General features: G+C 38.4%; 3 protein-coding genes across 3 annotated transcripts; all 3 read right to left on the bottom strand.

Annotated features, from left to right (window-relative positions):
• Positions 1–608: 608 nt before the first annotated feature.
• Positions 609–2,799, bottom strand: B0P05DRAFT_560109 (uncharacterized protein). Its single transcript, XM_051580344.1, has 9 exons — positions 2,568–2,799; positions 2,443–2,520; positions 2,266–2,390; positions 2,099–2,222; positions 1,802–2,043; positions 1,301–1,760; positions 1,145–1,250; positions 949–1,085; positions 609–871 (listed from the first exon to the last, which is right to left on the bottom strand). The coding sequence occupies exons 1-9, from the start codon at positions 2,697–2,699 to the stop codon at positions 815–817; spliced, it is 1,461 nt and encodes a 486-aa protein (XP_051430578.1). The 5' UTR covers positions 2,700–2,799; the 3' UTR covers positions 609–814.
• An 88-nt stretch (positions 2,800–2,887) lies between these two features.
• Positions 2,888–5,089, bottom strand: B0P05DRAFT_560102 (uncharacterized protein). Its single transcript, XM_051580343.1, has 4 exons — positions 4,840–5,089; positions 4,710–4,781; positions 4,432–4,659; positions 2,888–4,372 (listed from the first exon to the last, which is right to left on the bottom strand). The coding sequence occupies exons 1-4, from the start codon at positions 5,010–5,012 to the stop codon at positions 3,211–3,213; spliced, it is 1,635 nt and encodes a 544-aa protein (XP_051430577.1). The 5' UTR covers positions 5,013–5,089; the 3' UTR covers positions 2,888–3,210.
• A 1,566-nt stretch (positions 5,090–6,655) lies between these two features.
• B0P05DRAFT_591335 (uncharacterized protein) lies at positions 6,656–12,858 on the bottom strand (the record flags this gene model as incomplete). Its single annotated transcript, XM_051582899.1, has 2 exons — positions 6,656–12,490; positions 12,535–12,858. The coding sequence occupies 2 exons, from the start codon at positions 12,856–12,858 to the stop codon at positions 6,656–6,658; spliced, it is 6,159 nt and encodes a 2,052-aa protein (XP_051430576.1).
• Positions 12,859–12,972: the final 114 nt, after the last annotated feature.

The raw sequence follows: 12,972 nt of genomic DNA, 5'->3' as shown, positions 1-12,972 counted from the left end.
CGAGATTGTGATGAAAGGTTGGCAGCATAAGTCTTCCAAAAAACTTTGTGACCCGCCTCTGTGGTATCCCAAGCAGATTCTAAATGATTTTTCATGTGCTGAACAACAGCCTCACTTATAATTTTATCAGCTCATTTTTTTTCTTAGTCACCTTGTATTTAACAACTCCTTCTTTAATAAAGTGTATAAAAGGAGGTTAGCAAACAAATCGTGATTTTTTTAGACTCTCAATGCTTAAGTTTGTTATTTGCCAGTATAATTAGTTTCTAAACATGTCATTGGATCAAAATTTTAGTTAATAACTTTAGAATCAATCTCAGACGAGCAGAAGAAGGTTACGTCTGTTTAGTGCTAGTCGATCAAACAAAGAGCGCCAAATTATTTATAATATGCCGATATTGCACTAAGCGCGTACGGTAGCACTAGTTCTTGTGTTTCATAGAGAATTACACAAAACCGAAATCTTTTGTTCTTATTATGCTATACCTTTTAGAAAAAAGGAAACTGTCCCGGGCATGAATTAAGAACAATTTGTGCACAATCACTTGATCCTCAATCGCCGCAGAAGGTCATTTTTACCTTTCTCTAAACCTTAATGGCGTTCTTTTGATTACGAATACTTTATTACCTTAAAAGTAACTTGTCTCGAATCAAATCGGCTAGCTTCTCTGCATCGACATACGAACTTGAGGGATACATATCTCTATGGGATTGAATGTCATATAAACAATCCAAGATGTTATAGAGCACAGCTGCATGTTCACTATATCATGTTGCCCTTAAGAACAGAATTTGGTTTTTTCTTCTTTCTTACTTACGTTTTTGGTATCTCGTGTTTACTTTGATCCGAACTTGTCAGAATATGTTCAACCTAACCAAGATTCATTTTGAATTTTTTTAGATGTGTTACAATAAATAAATAAATATATATATATATGATTGTAGTACCAATGATAATTGCTGCTCCACATGCAAACTGCTTGTTGAGAAAAAGATCGATGTTACAAAACAGGCGAGAATAAGTAAATTACTGTTCAAGATAGAATGCCACATTTTAGGAAGGTAAATAAGTATACCATCATTTCCTGAACCATAAAATGGGTAAACGGGTTAACATTAGTTTGACCTTATTGGATTATCTCACCTTGGCTTGATTGTATCCAGCTCTTCAAATCATACAGAGATTGCGACTCACGAGAATCTAGGCTAGGGTAAATAACCCAATTGACATGCACAAGAATGCTTTCCATCTAGCCATTCTATTTAGTATCTTATTTTCTTTAGTTGTCTTTTTTTCTACCTCTAAACACCATGGTTCTTTCTGTTGACACCATTGAATGAGTGTATATACACAATGCCAGAGAAAATGGGTTGGCGATAGAGCAAAACACCATGCAACGTTTCTTCTATCTAGTATACTTTCTATCGATCCATTGTAAATGTAATTGATCAAATGTTGATGTCTTTCTGATGGCATGGTTATACTTTTGAGGTTCAAAAATGGGTATCGTAATATGCGATGAATGCATTGAGATATTCGAACAAGTTTCCAATTCGAAAATCGAACAACATAGGCTGAAAATGTATCTACAAAAGCTATAGTAAGATCCACAGAAGATCTTATGAGTTTCAAAAGCCCATTTTGCTGTAATTTGGTGCAAAGAATATCTAAATTTTCATAGTTATTCTGCTGTTCTATAAAAACAATGGCAAACTCGAGAACTTGAATTGTTAAAAGCTCTTTGTAATTTAACAAAAGCCTAAAGATATTCAGATGTGGAATGATATTATATCTCTATACCTTATTTTCAGATCATCAGGCCATTGCAAAAACTGATTATTTGGACTCCTATCAACCATTAGATGAGACAAGCTTGTTATAAATTCATTTGACAGTATAGATTCTGATGGATCAAAATGGAGAGGGTCTTTTTTTTCGGTTTTGTTCAAGATGCATGAAAGCAATTTTTCCAAAATAATTGTTGCCTTCTCTTCATATAACAATGCAATACACTTGTCCGCTAATCTACTAAGCAACTGACTCTATTGGGACGAGCAAAGAATGAATGCTGTAGTTACTTTAACTTGTTCTCCTTACATCTAGATTATTTTTCTTTGCCTCAAGTAGCTCTTCAATTCTCCGAAATAGGCGACTATCGTCTTCCGTTGTATGAGCTGCACTAACAAGGCGCCGTAGTCGGATAATACACCATTTGATGGATCTAAGCAAATCGTTAGATCCAGTATTGACAGCATTTTTCATACTTGTTCTTTGAAGCATTCAAATCTAGACCCTCGTTCAGGAAGGCCAAATTCAGTTTACTGTATTCAATTAGACAAGATATTAACAGTTCAGCGTTTGTGATATGATAAGCTATGAATGGATGTGTCTATCAAGTTTATACTTAGTAAAGGAAAGCTAATATAAAGCTAACACATTACAGAAGCTCGAGTTAAAATAATGCCGACATTTGGATATCTCTCTACGCATTGTGTTGCTGTCTCATGACTCTTTAGTTCCTAATGGTAAGAAAGTTAATCTCTTGAAATCTTGAAAAGGAATCTACCTCGAGTAATTGTGTCAAGAATGTATTGAGAAAGCCAGAACTTTGAATAATTTTGACTAGATATTCATGTTTGTCGTGTTTGTCTTTATCAAACTCTATCGTATCTTCAAAACGCTTCCAGTCAAGAAGCATGCCGTCAAGAAATACAAGCAAATTCACCTTTTGCTCTCTGCATTTTTTAAAGTCACTTTACGCGTTTTAGGGCGCGTTCTTTTATGTGTGTGTGTGTGTGCAATCTACAACATTTGGTGCAACAACTGCAATTCTTGTATGTATAAACGAGCACAAAAAGGTATGCTAACTAGTTTGTTGAACCTTAGATCGTGTATCATGACACTTTTTCATATAAAGATCAGTCTAATTTGACATGTGCAACACACAATTTTGGTTTTTATTCTGGTAGTAAAATTAATGGTCCTTTAAAATATAGATATAGATATATATAACAAATCATGAAACTAATAAAACAAAAAAAAAGAGAAGGCTAGCATGGTTCAGAGAATTACATAGTAGAAATAAGTAGTAAATACAAGTATATAAAAAGCTTACAAGTAAATGGTATGATGGATCATAAAATGGCGGATTAACAAAAAAAAAAAAAAAAAAAAATCCAAAGCAATAGAGAAAGAGACACAGTCCGAATTTATGATGCTTGTTGGATGCTGTATTTTCTGGAAACAGGACCACCATAAGGTGTTGAGGGCGCGGAAGAATTGGAGTATACAGTCTGGCTACTTGATGTGGGTTGAGAGAAATAAGAATTATGTTGTTCATAAGCAATAGGAGATTGGTGACTACCAGTGGAATTCATACGACTGCGACTCCAGTTGTTGTTTTCCATACGCATTGGCATGTTCATATTAGTAGGATGAGGTAACTGAGGATGGCCTATTTTAGCTTCTTCGTGCAACCCGTTGCTTGCATTAGATACGGGAGCTGTTCCGTTGTTTCCAGCACCGAATTCATTGTTATAAATATCAGGCGATGATGATTCTGAGGAAGAGGGATCTGAAGTCATACCAGGCATCATATAAGGATGGCCATGTTGTTGAGAAGGACCGCCAGTGGGTGTGGGTGGCATCATTCCAGGTTGCATGGGACTGAATTGAGGGTAATTAGGATAACCTTGATAAGGATAAGGTGAGCTATAGTCAGGGCCCATGACACCAGGTGGAGTCATTGGTGGTCTTGGGAAAGATGAACTGTATCTTTCATCAGGTTGTGCAGACATAGGCATGTTGTTTTCAAAGCGTTCATGGTTGTCAGAATAGTGACCAGGACTACGACCACGAACAACGAGAGGAGCAGATTGACAAGAGGCAATTTTAATTCTTTGGTTGCCTTCAATCTCCGCATAAAGATCTACTAAACAGACGTAGTATTGTTGAGCGGCTCTTCTTTTGCCATTGTTGGCGGTAGCTGTCTTGAATTGGATTCTTTCAAATGTAACAATACTTTGATTTGCACCAACAGAGCTCATACTCAAGTTTCCACCGGGGACAATAAGTTTTGGCGAAGGACTTGATTGAGGGCCTTTGTCACGCTTGGGTGTATGTTGAACCAATTCAATCTTCTTATCGCTGTTTGAGACACGAGCAGAGATATTCATTGAAAAATTGTGAACAGGGTAGAAATTGCCGTCGACTTGAACCAAACAATAGGCTTCTTGGTTGGTGTAGTAATGGTTCATACCGTGAATAGAGAATGCACCGCTTACTTGGAAATAATTTCTACGATAACAAGTCCAATCATTATCTGCCAAGAAAAAACCTCTATCCATTTTAGCCTGAATACGGATGTTAAGTCTATAAACAAGTTTTAGTCACAAATATAAATTCATTATTAAATGATATGTGAGACTTACAGTGTAGATCTGTCTAATGCGTAGAGATTATCAACAGGCTTTGTGGAGCTAAAAAAAGGACCAAGTTCAGTTGAGAAAAGTTCACTTCTTCCTCTCTTGCGATTTAAAGCAGGATGAGGATAAGGGCCAACATGGAAAGAAGAAGTGGCAAAGTTATTTTTCTTGGGAGAAGTAACTGTAGGATGATGGCTAGGACGAGGAGTACCAGGTTGAGAAAGAGCCATCATTCTAATATGCAGGTTAGTAATGTTATTTTTAAAAGCTTATTTAGACAATACCCAGGTAAGCGTGGATCTGACTCTGACTTTCCAGGAGGTAAGAAACTTGCTGAAGGGGAAAGTTGATGGTGTCTAAATGTGATCATGATTACTGTTTTGTCCTATCAAAAAAAATTTTTTTTTTACTTACACAGGTGGATGCAAAGGACTTTGAGGGAATGATTGGTTGTAATGACGATCCATAGTTGCGGGATAATGTTGTTGTAATTGTGGTGATTGAGCAATAGGGCTTTCAGCCATACAAGGGTTTTGCAAAGGAGCTTGAGACATATGCCATTCTTTTGTGTCGTGAGCTGAGTTCATATTATATTTCTAACAGGAAAAAAAAAGAGGGAAAGTTCTTGAAGCTTGAAAAGAAAAGAACCAAAGGAAAAAGAAAAGATAAAACTAGGATAAGCTCACTTTAGATCTTGGATCTTTATAAAGTAGCTAAGAGTCGGAAACTCAATAAAACGACAATAAGGTTGAGGGGCAGAATCAGAGAGTGGGAGTGAGCGGGCATTGGTTGGTTCCCCTCCTAATATAGACACACATACACTCACACTATCTATTACCTTCTTTTTAGTTCTTTCTCTCTTGTATTTTTTTACTTTATATATAAAGAAAACAAAATATAGTTGCAAATGATCTTTATATAGTGAGACAAGGTTGCATAGCTTTTTCATTAGAATATGACAAAAATGCGTCGAGAATAGCGATTAAGGAAATGGATGCATGAACACTAAATAGGGTCTGTCACACTATGGTATTCTTATGGGTCTCGGAACTTGATCACAATTGTTCTATTACTGCAAGGTATGCAGCCTCTTTTTTTTCTTTGGATATCTTATGTAACGCTGCAGCGATAAACTTCTTTTCTACTGCTTTACATCCTCTATATATTTACACTAAGCTAACAATGTCAAATAGAATTAGGATTTTTTTTATATATATTTTTGTAATAAATATTCCCAATAGTCACAAAGTCATTATTTTTATTTTTTTTTTGCGTCTCCGAGTCAATAAGTTTGTACAACATAATAAAGTGAGCCTATCCCATCGAATGAACAAGAACCTGCTCTTCTAATTAAAGCAATATCCGCCTAAACCTAGTAATTTGCTTCAACAATACAAGTAATCTCTTAACAATTATTTATGAAACTAAAGAGATTGAAAAACAAAGAAATCAATTGACTCTAATTTGTCTGTGCGTTGTGTATCTAGAAATCCTATTCTCTAGGTTCCACACATTCAGTATACCAAAAGATTTATTTTTTAAGCGCGGTGTATTTTTTTGAATCTCCCGAAGAATCTACTTTTTTTTTGCCCCTTAAATTTAAAACCTCTTAAACTATAAAGAAGAAAAAGACACGTTTTTGAGAAAAAAAGTAATGATTCGCGTGTAAGGAAATAATTGATAAAAGTAGCATAATATAATTAACTTACATCATCACAATTAAAACAATAGCAATGCATTGATCTTTCACACCGAGATACCAAAGTGGGTAATCAAGCAACGTTTTTTTTTGTCTTGCCGCAATTTCATGTGATTTGGTAGATCTCTGATTTTTTTCATATAGCAGACATTCACCACAAAAAAAAACAATTGTTCTTTTAATCATTATTTTTTGCTTGTTTTGTTCTCTGTGGTTCTAAAAAGGCGTAAATAACTTTAATTGGAAACAAGTAAATTTGTATGACAGCCCTTGTCAATAAAAACAGAAATACACAATAAGTGGTAACAAAAATTAAGGGTGTTTACAGTGTGACAGCATGAATATTGTTTGAGGTTCTACAGAGATTCGTATGGATAGCATTTGTATATTTTAGGAATGCTTTACTGCCTTTTAAAGTACTTTACTCTCTTTCGCTTTTTCTTATGGTCAAATTATGTATCTTCATAAAGCATAATAACATAGAGCTTATAGTTTATTATATACACATGGATAAAATATACATGATGGGGTTTAGATATTTAAACGTCGAGGCGTAATGAATTTGGTATCTTTGTTGGTTGCTTTGGTCATCTTTACCTCAACACGATTACCCTCTCCGTCTACAGCAATCAAAAACTTGTTTCCGGCCTTGATACCATGCGTATAGGGTACTTGAGAAATACCACGATAAGGCGTTGATTTAGATTCTCTTAAGACAGGCACAGGTGTACCACCACCGCCACGAATAGAGACTGCTTGATTGGCGCGGTTGATATGAGGTGTCATTCTACCAGAGACAGTGTTCAGGAACCCATCTCGAGTAACACCTGTAGGTGTAGGAAGCATGGAAGCTCTTGAATGTCTACCAGAAACAAAATTACCTCCCTCCAAAAGTGCATGATCTCTCAAAAATTGAGAGAGTTCGACCCAGCCACCGCCCACACGTACCATCACCATACGACTTCTTAAGATACGGCAATAAGCCAACTTGGGATTTACTTCACCAAACCAGTATTTGCCCACTTCGCCTGGTACCATCTTTACAAAAATCTTGTAGGGCGAATCGTTCACAATATCACCAACAGCTACATCCAGATCATTTTGAGGGTCAGCAACATAAGTCTCGGGTGTTTTGGCACGGGAACGTTGTGAAAGACGACCTCCACTCAATCTTTTAGCTGTCGGAGAAGTGGCACCAGGGGATTTTCGAGCATTGGCACGAGCAGCAGTGGCTGAAAGTGCAAAAGGAACTGGCGTTGTTGTGTTGCGCTTCGCTTTGGTACCAATACGAGTAGATGGATTTGATTGAGGACTAGGTGCTTGTCTTAGGACAGGATTGGATTTGCGTTTAGCCAATGTAGCAGCCTTTCTTCCTCTTTCTTGAAGCAATCCCTCTGTCAAGTTCAAAGAGTCAAATGTATCAGCAAGAGGACCAATACGAGCCATAAGGTCTTGTTTTTTAGCAGCTGCTTCTGCTTGTAGTCGATCCCATTTTTCAGTCAATTGCTTGAGACATTTTACCACACGAGGATCATCCATGAGTCGCAAGGATACTTCTCTGGCTTCATCAAAAAGCTCATCAATCTTGGGTTCATAGTAGCGATAGCGAGTATCTAAATCAATCAGCAAAGCCTGAAGATCAGTACGACTATAGTTTCCGTCAACGACACGAGCATTCTCGGGAGCAGCGCGAGCCACAACTTCACCCATAGCAAGCAAAAGAACTTCCAATTCTTCAATCGCAGTCAAAAACCCTTCCATCTTTTCTGCTTCTGCAATGGCCTTGCGCTTCGTCTTGATCAAATCAGTCAAGCCTCGCATAGCAATGGTGATTTCAGTACGTTGGCCAGAAAAGATATCCTTTCCATTTTCATCCTCGAGTACATTAAGCATACGATCCAATTCTTGAATAGATGGAACCAAATTAGCTTCCAAGTCACGATCAAGAATGTTTAATTCAGCTTTGGCAGAAGCAAGTCTGTGCTCTCCAGGGATAGAAGACAAAGGACAACTGAGCACATTGGCCAAATCACGATTTTCAATACCTTCGTCTAAAGGTGCTTTGCAGATACGAACAGCACTGACACGGTCTTTCATATCACCTACTTGAGTCATGATTGATTTGACTTTACGGGCAATCTCAACATTCTTTTTGGAACTGTCCAGCAAAGCACGAGCCTCAGCATGTTGTTTCCTGAGTGCTTCCCAATCCTTCATGATGAGCTCTTGACGTTCTCTTACAGCATCCTTAATTTCATCACGGTCCAAGCTGATTTCGCACAAGTCTAGAGGAGAACCGTCCTTTGCCAACAGAATACGGGCTTCCATGGTCTCAAATGTCTGAAATGTAGGTCTCATTTCAACCATCCTTTGTTCAATACTGTCCAATTCATCTCGTAATTCTTGTTCATCGTGCATACAAACATCTGTGGGAAGCTGAGCAATAGCATTCGAGCAATGATCCATCCAGGTCTGTAAGTCATTAGCACCTTTAGCATGAACATAAATCTTGCGAATGAACATGGCTTGCTTCTTTTCAAGACCAATGGTATTGGAAAGTTGGTTTAGACTATCACGAATACGCTTGATGGGATCCTGAACAGAACTAGCATCATACCCTTCTCCACATAATTCTTGTGCTTTTTTGGCCAGTACATCGAGTTGTTTTGCAAAAGATTGAACACCTCTTTCAGAATAAAGCGTAGCCGACTGTATGCTTTTAAACATAGCATCAATTGAACCCATGTCTTGAGAAGAGAACCCGCTATTGCCTACAGCAGACATACGACGGCCGACCAATTCCTTTTGTTGTTGTACTTGACTCAAGACCTTGTCTGTCTCGCTCAGGAAAGTACTGAAAGCAATAGCTTTGTTGGCATTGGACTTGAGTGCGTTTAGGTTTTTAGAGGCAGTAAGCACCTTATTCTTCAATTGAGCATGTCTATCTCGGGCACAAGAGTAATTGGCAGTCTGAAGAGGGTCTTCCTTATTATCAGCAGCATGAATGACACTACCCGTTTCTTCCAAAACAGTGGAGGCCCGATCAATCTTGTCTTGCACTGCTTGTAAATCAGCATCTGTCCAGCCCGACTTAGCCAAGCGTGTGATTTCCTCATTGAGGCCTGCGAGGATGTCATTGTCAACCATGCTCAGCCTTCTTTGACGATTATACCATTCACCTACAACTTGAGTAAATTGTGACAAGTCTCGAATTTCATTGCCCAATTGGTTCCAGTCTTGCTGAAGATTGGTTTGCATAGCGCGGATTTCATCAATATTTTCAATCTTACTTGGCTCCATCACACTATAATGTGAACTGAGTTGAGCAAAATGAATCTGTTGATCTTTGTAACTGTGGTTGATTTTGACCAAGGCTTGGTTTAACATTTCAAATCGACGTTTGTCTTGTTCTTCAGATTGCCCTGTCATAAAACCACACGTTTGCTTTAAGCCAGGCATGGAATGTCGAGTTTCATTGATGAAAGAACGAAGTAACCGAGCATTTTCAAAGTAATTATTGCCATCTTCCATCTTTTTTCGCATCGTCTCCAAATCAGATCCATGCTCTTTTAATATCTGTTGCAAACGATCAAAATGTTCTTGTAGCTGTAATGATACATCTGAAAGACTGTCCCTGTCAAACGATGGCATGTTTAGAGGCTCGGTTGTTTCCAGCAATGTCTGGATGTCAAGTACTAGATCAATCACTTGCTTCTCTTTGCCATTTTCCAACTTGTTCAACACATTGATTCGATCTCGTTCCAAGCGTTGCAGGTCTTCTGCTGTAAATGAACTGCCAAGCACATCTTGCATGTCGAGTTTAGCGCGGCGTACTGCCTTGATCCGTTCATCTGCCCATTCACATAAACGAGCAGCATCGCTCAAATATTCTTTCGCTTGGCGGTGTAATTGCAAAACATAACGATACGAAGCAAGGCGTTCAAATAACGCATCCCGTAAAGACAAAAGCAAATTACACTTTTCAGTAACCACATTGTTGATCTCGTCATTGGCTACTGCATTTTCTGGTTTGTCTAGATCTAATGCTGGAACAGGGAAAGGAATGGCGCGGGCTGTTACCGTCAAAAGATGAGCAATTTTTTTGTCCATATTCTCGACATGCAAAAACACTTCTTGATCGTTATCGCCTGAACGCACTTTTGTTTCTGCCTCTGCTATTTCAAGCTCGAGTGCTTTTCCATCGTCCATGACAGTGTCTGTCTGATAAAGGAAGTCCATGACACTCAGACGTTGTTCCACCACACTGCGTGCAAACTCGATTCGTTTAATAAGGTCTTCGAACTGTTGTTCGCAAGCAGACTGTCTTGACTCAAAATGATCTGGCAATTCGATGCATGTACTGGCCAAGTCTTCAAAGGTTTTGACGGTAGGTGTGAACTGTTGTTTATCAAACTTGACTCGATTCTCCTCTAACTTGTAGAGTTGTTGAGCCACAAGGCCTTTCTGCTTTTCTTTATTCAGGAGCCACTCTCGCTTATCCTGACCATCATTTTGAGCTTCTGCTGGTCTCCATCGCGCCGTCTCTTTCAAGAAAGTGTCTGTTTCCTCGTCTGTTTCTTTAAGCCAGACCATTGACTTGACATACTCTTCTTCCCAATCAACACGCTTTGTCAATACTTGGAGATCAAAACTCTTTTTACGCAGCGAATTCATAAGTTTATCAAGCGTGTTCAGTGTTGTCAACGTAATGCCAATCGTGGTTGTATCTGCAGGACTCAAGTCTTTGTCTTGTCTATCTGAGACTGTGAGTGTCTTGACATGCGACCGAAGACGCTCCATGTCTTCTTTATTGAATGTCTCTATCTCTTTTTCCAGTATTGAGTGTGTTGCATTTAACTCTTGAACCTGTTGACGAGAGACAGATAACGAGAGCAACAAGGGCTCAGGAATCACTGTGTTGTTGAGCTGATCCATCCGAATTTCAATCCATTGACGAATACGTTCTGCTTCTGCAAACCAAACACGTACTTCTTCTACCCAACCTCTGACAAGTTCGTTTTTATTTTCAATGGATTCGTATTTAGCAAGATAGGCTGTATCTTGTGGTTGACTATCAGAAGCCAAGAGCAACAAATCGTTAAAGTTTGATTTCAATGTGCTCACCATATCTGTTGTCTTTTCCGTACGTATCTCGAGGTCTTGAATATCATGGTGTGTCGCAATAGATTTGACCATTTTATTCTGCACCAGTTCAAGCTCATGACGAATTGAAGCACACATGCGAGCAAAGGCAAAGCCTCGTCTAAAATTAGACAAGGTGAATTCAGACCGTTCAAACTCTGATGAAAGTGACTGGTGGAGTTGTTCTATCTGATTTTTGCGCCAGGTAACTTTAGGGTGATCTTGCCAAGTAGGCTCTAGTTGCTCTATAATATACACATGGAGCAATAAATGCAGATCACCATCGGTGAGCGTCTGGAATTCAGACTGAAGGGATTTAAAGTTCCGATCATACGCAGCATAGTCTTCTTCAGCAGCTTGCAAAGGATGCAATACTCGTATCAGCTGCTGTTGTTGTTGTTGGATCATTTGAAGTGCTTCATCATTACTAGCCAAGCTGTGATGACTACTGTTATCTCTTAACGAAGAAGCCGTGGTGTTATCGTCGGTTAAAAAAAAGTCCATGATACTGTCGGAAGTCACCGAAGATGGGGAATAAGTAGAGGCACGAGTGGGTACAATCATCATTAAACGGTGCTGGAGCCCATTCATTTTTTCCGCCAGTGCAGAAGCACGGGATTCAAACTCCTCTAGTTCAGTCGGAACCTCTGTTCCATCACTGTATTTTGTGATTGTGGTCTTTGTAATTTTAAGTTGCTGGAGCGTGTAAGTTGAGGTGAATGTCGTACTGTTCTGCTGTTCTTGTTCCTGAGGAGATTCAAGCGGGGGATCGGCATCCGTGAAAATAGGAGTGGGCGTAGGTGCTGCATCATTTGTTGATTTAATTAAATTTTTGAAACGTTCAATGTCTTTATGACGTTGGACTACCTGGTCATTATTGGGTACTTGAAGTGAACCAATCAACCGAAGTAAATAGATATAGGCCGTGTCTTGTGTGAAAAGTGATGTGGGTATATGATAAATTTCCCAGGTCAGTTTGATGGCAATATCAAGTGCCTGTGGTTCTTGAAGGTATAAATGTAAATTTGGTATCAAAGCAGGCTGGTGATAGTGCAAAATAGATAGTAAATAAATCCCATTACTGTACATGGTTGGTAAATCAAGAATGGCTGGTAAAATAGACGCGTTGATATAGTCAGACAATACAAAAGATGCCCATGAAAGTAAATAATTTCTAATATCTATTTTTTCGTGTTGATTGGTGTTGGGTATAAATTGATGAAACTAAAATAAATAAGTAAATAAGAACTGTAATACATTTCACTTACAAACGCTGTAAATGTCAATTGATTGTTCTTCAAAATGGTATAATTGACAAGGTGAATTTCATAAAGTGTTTTAATAAAGTCTAGGAGAGCCAATATATCCTGATCATCGTTATTTTCAAAGGTACCCACATAACTGACAATGTCTTGTATGCTGCCCCTTTTCTCTATTTGAATGTTGAATAAGCTTTCTATCACTGTGGCAAGTAGGGTAGGTTCTGAAAGCTGCTGAATGTCCTCAATAGTGGAGGAGGAGCAAAGGTTGATCCAGTTGAGAAGGTTGGCTTCTTTGCTCTCTTTTTCTATCTTGTAATCAATTTTTGTCATTCTTTATTTTATTACATAAAGAAATAAACAAATAAGTAGACACACGCAAACACACACACACACACGCACACACACAGAAAAAGAAGAAGAAAGTGAAAGAAAAGAAAAAAAAAA

The sequence above is a fragment of the Gilbertella persicaria genome (assembly GCF_025201335.1).
Source record: "Gilbertella persicaria strain CBS 190.32 chromosome Unknown B0P05scaffold_56, whole genome shotgun sequence".
In the NCBI taxonomy this organism is placed as follows: domain Eukaryota; kingdom Fungi; phylum Mucoromycota; class Mucoromycetes; order Mucorales; family Choanephoraceae; genus Gilbertella; species Gilbertella persicaria.
This window is presented reverse-complemented; position numbering and strand designations above follow the sequence as displayed.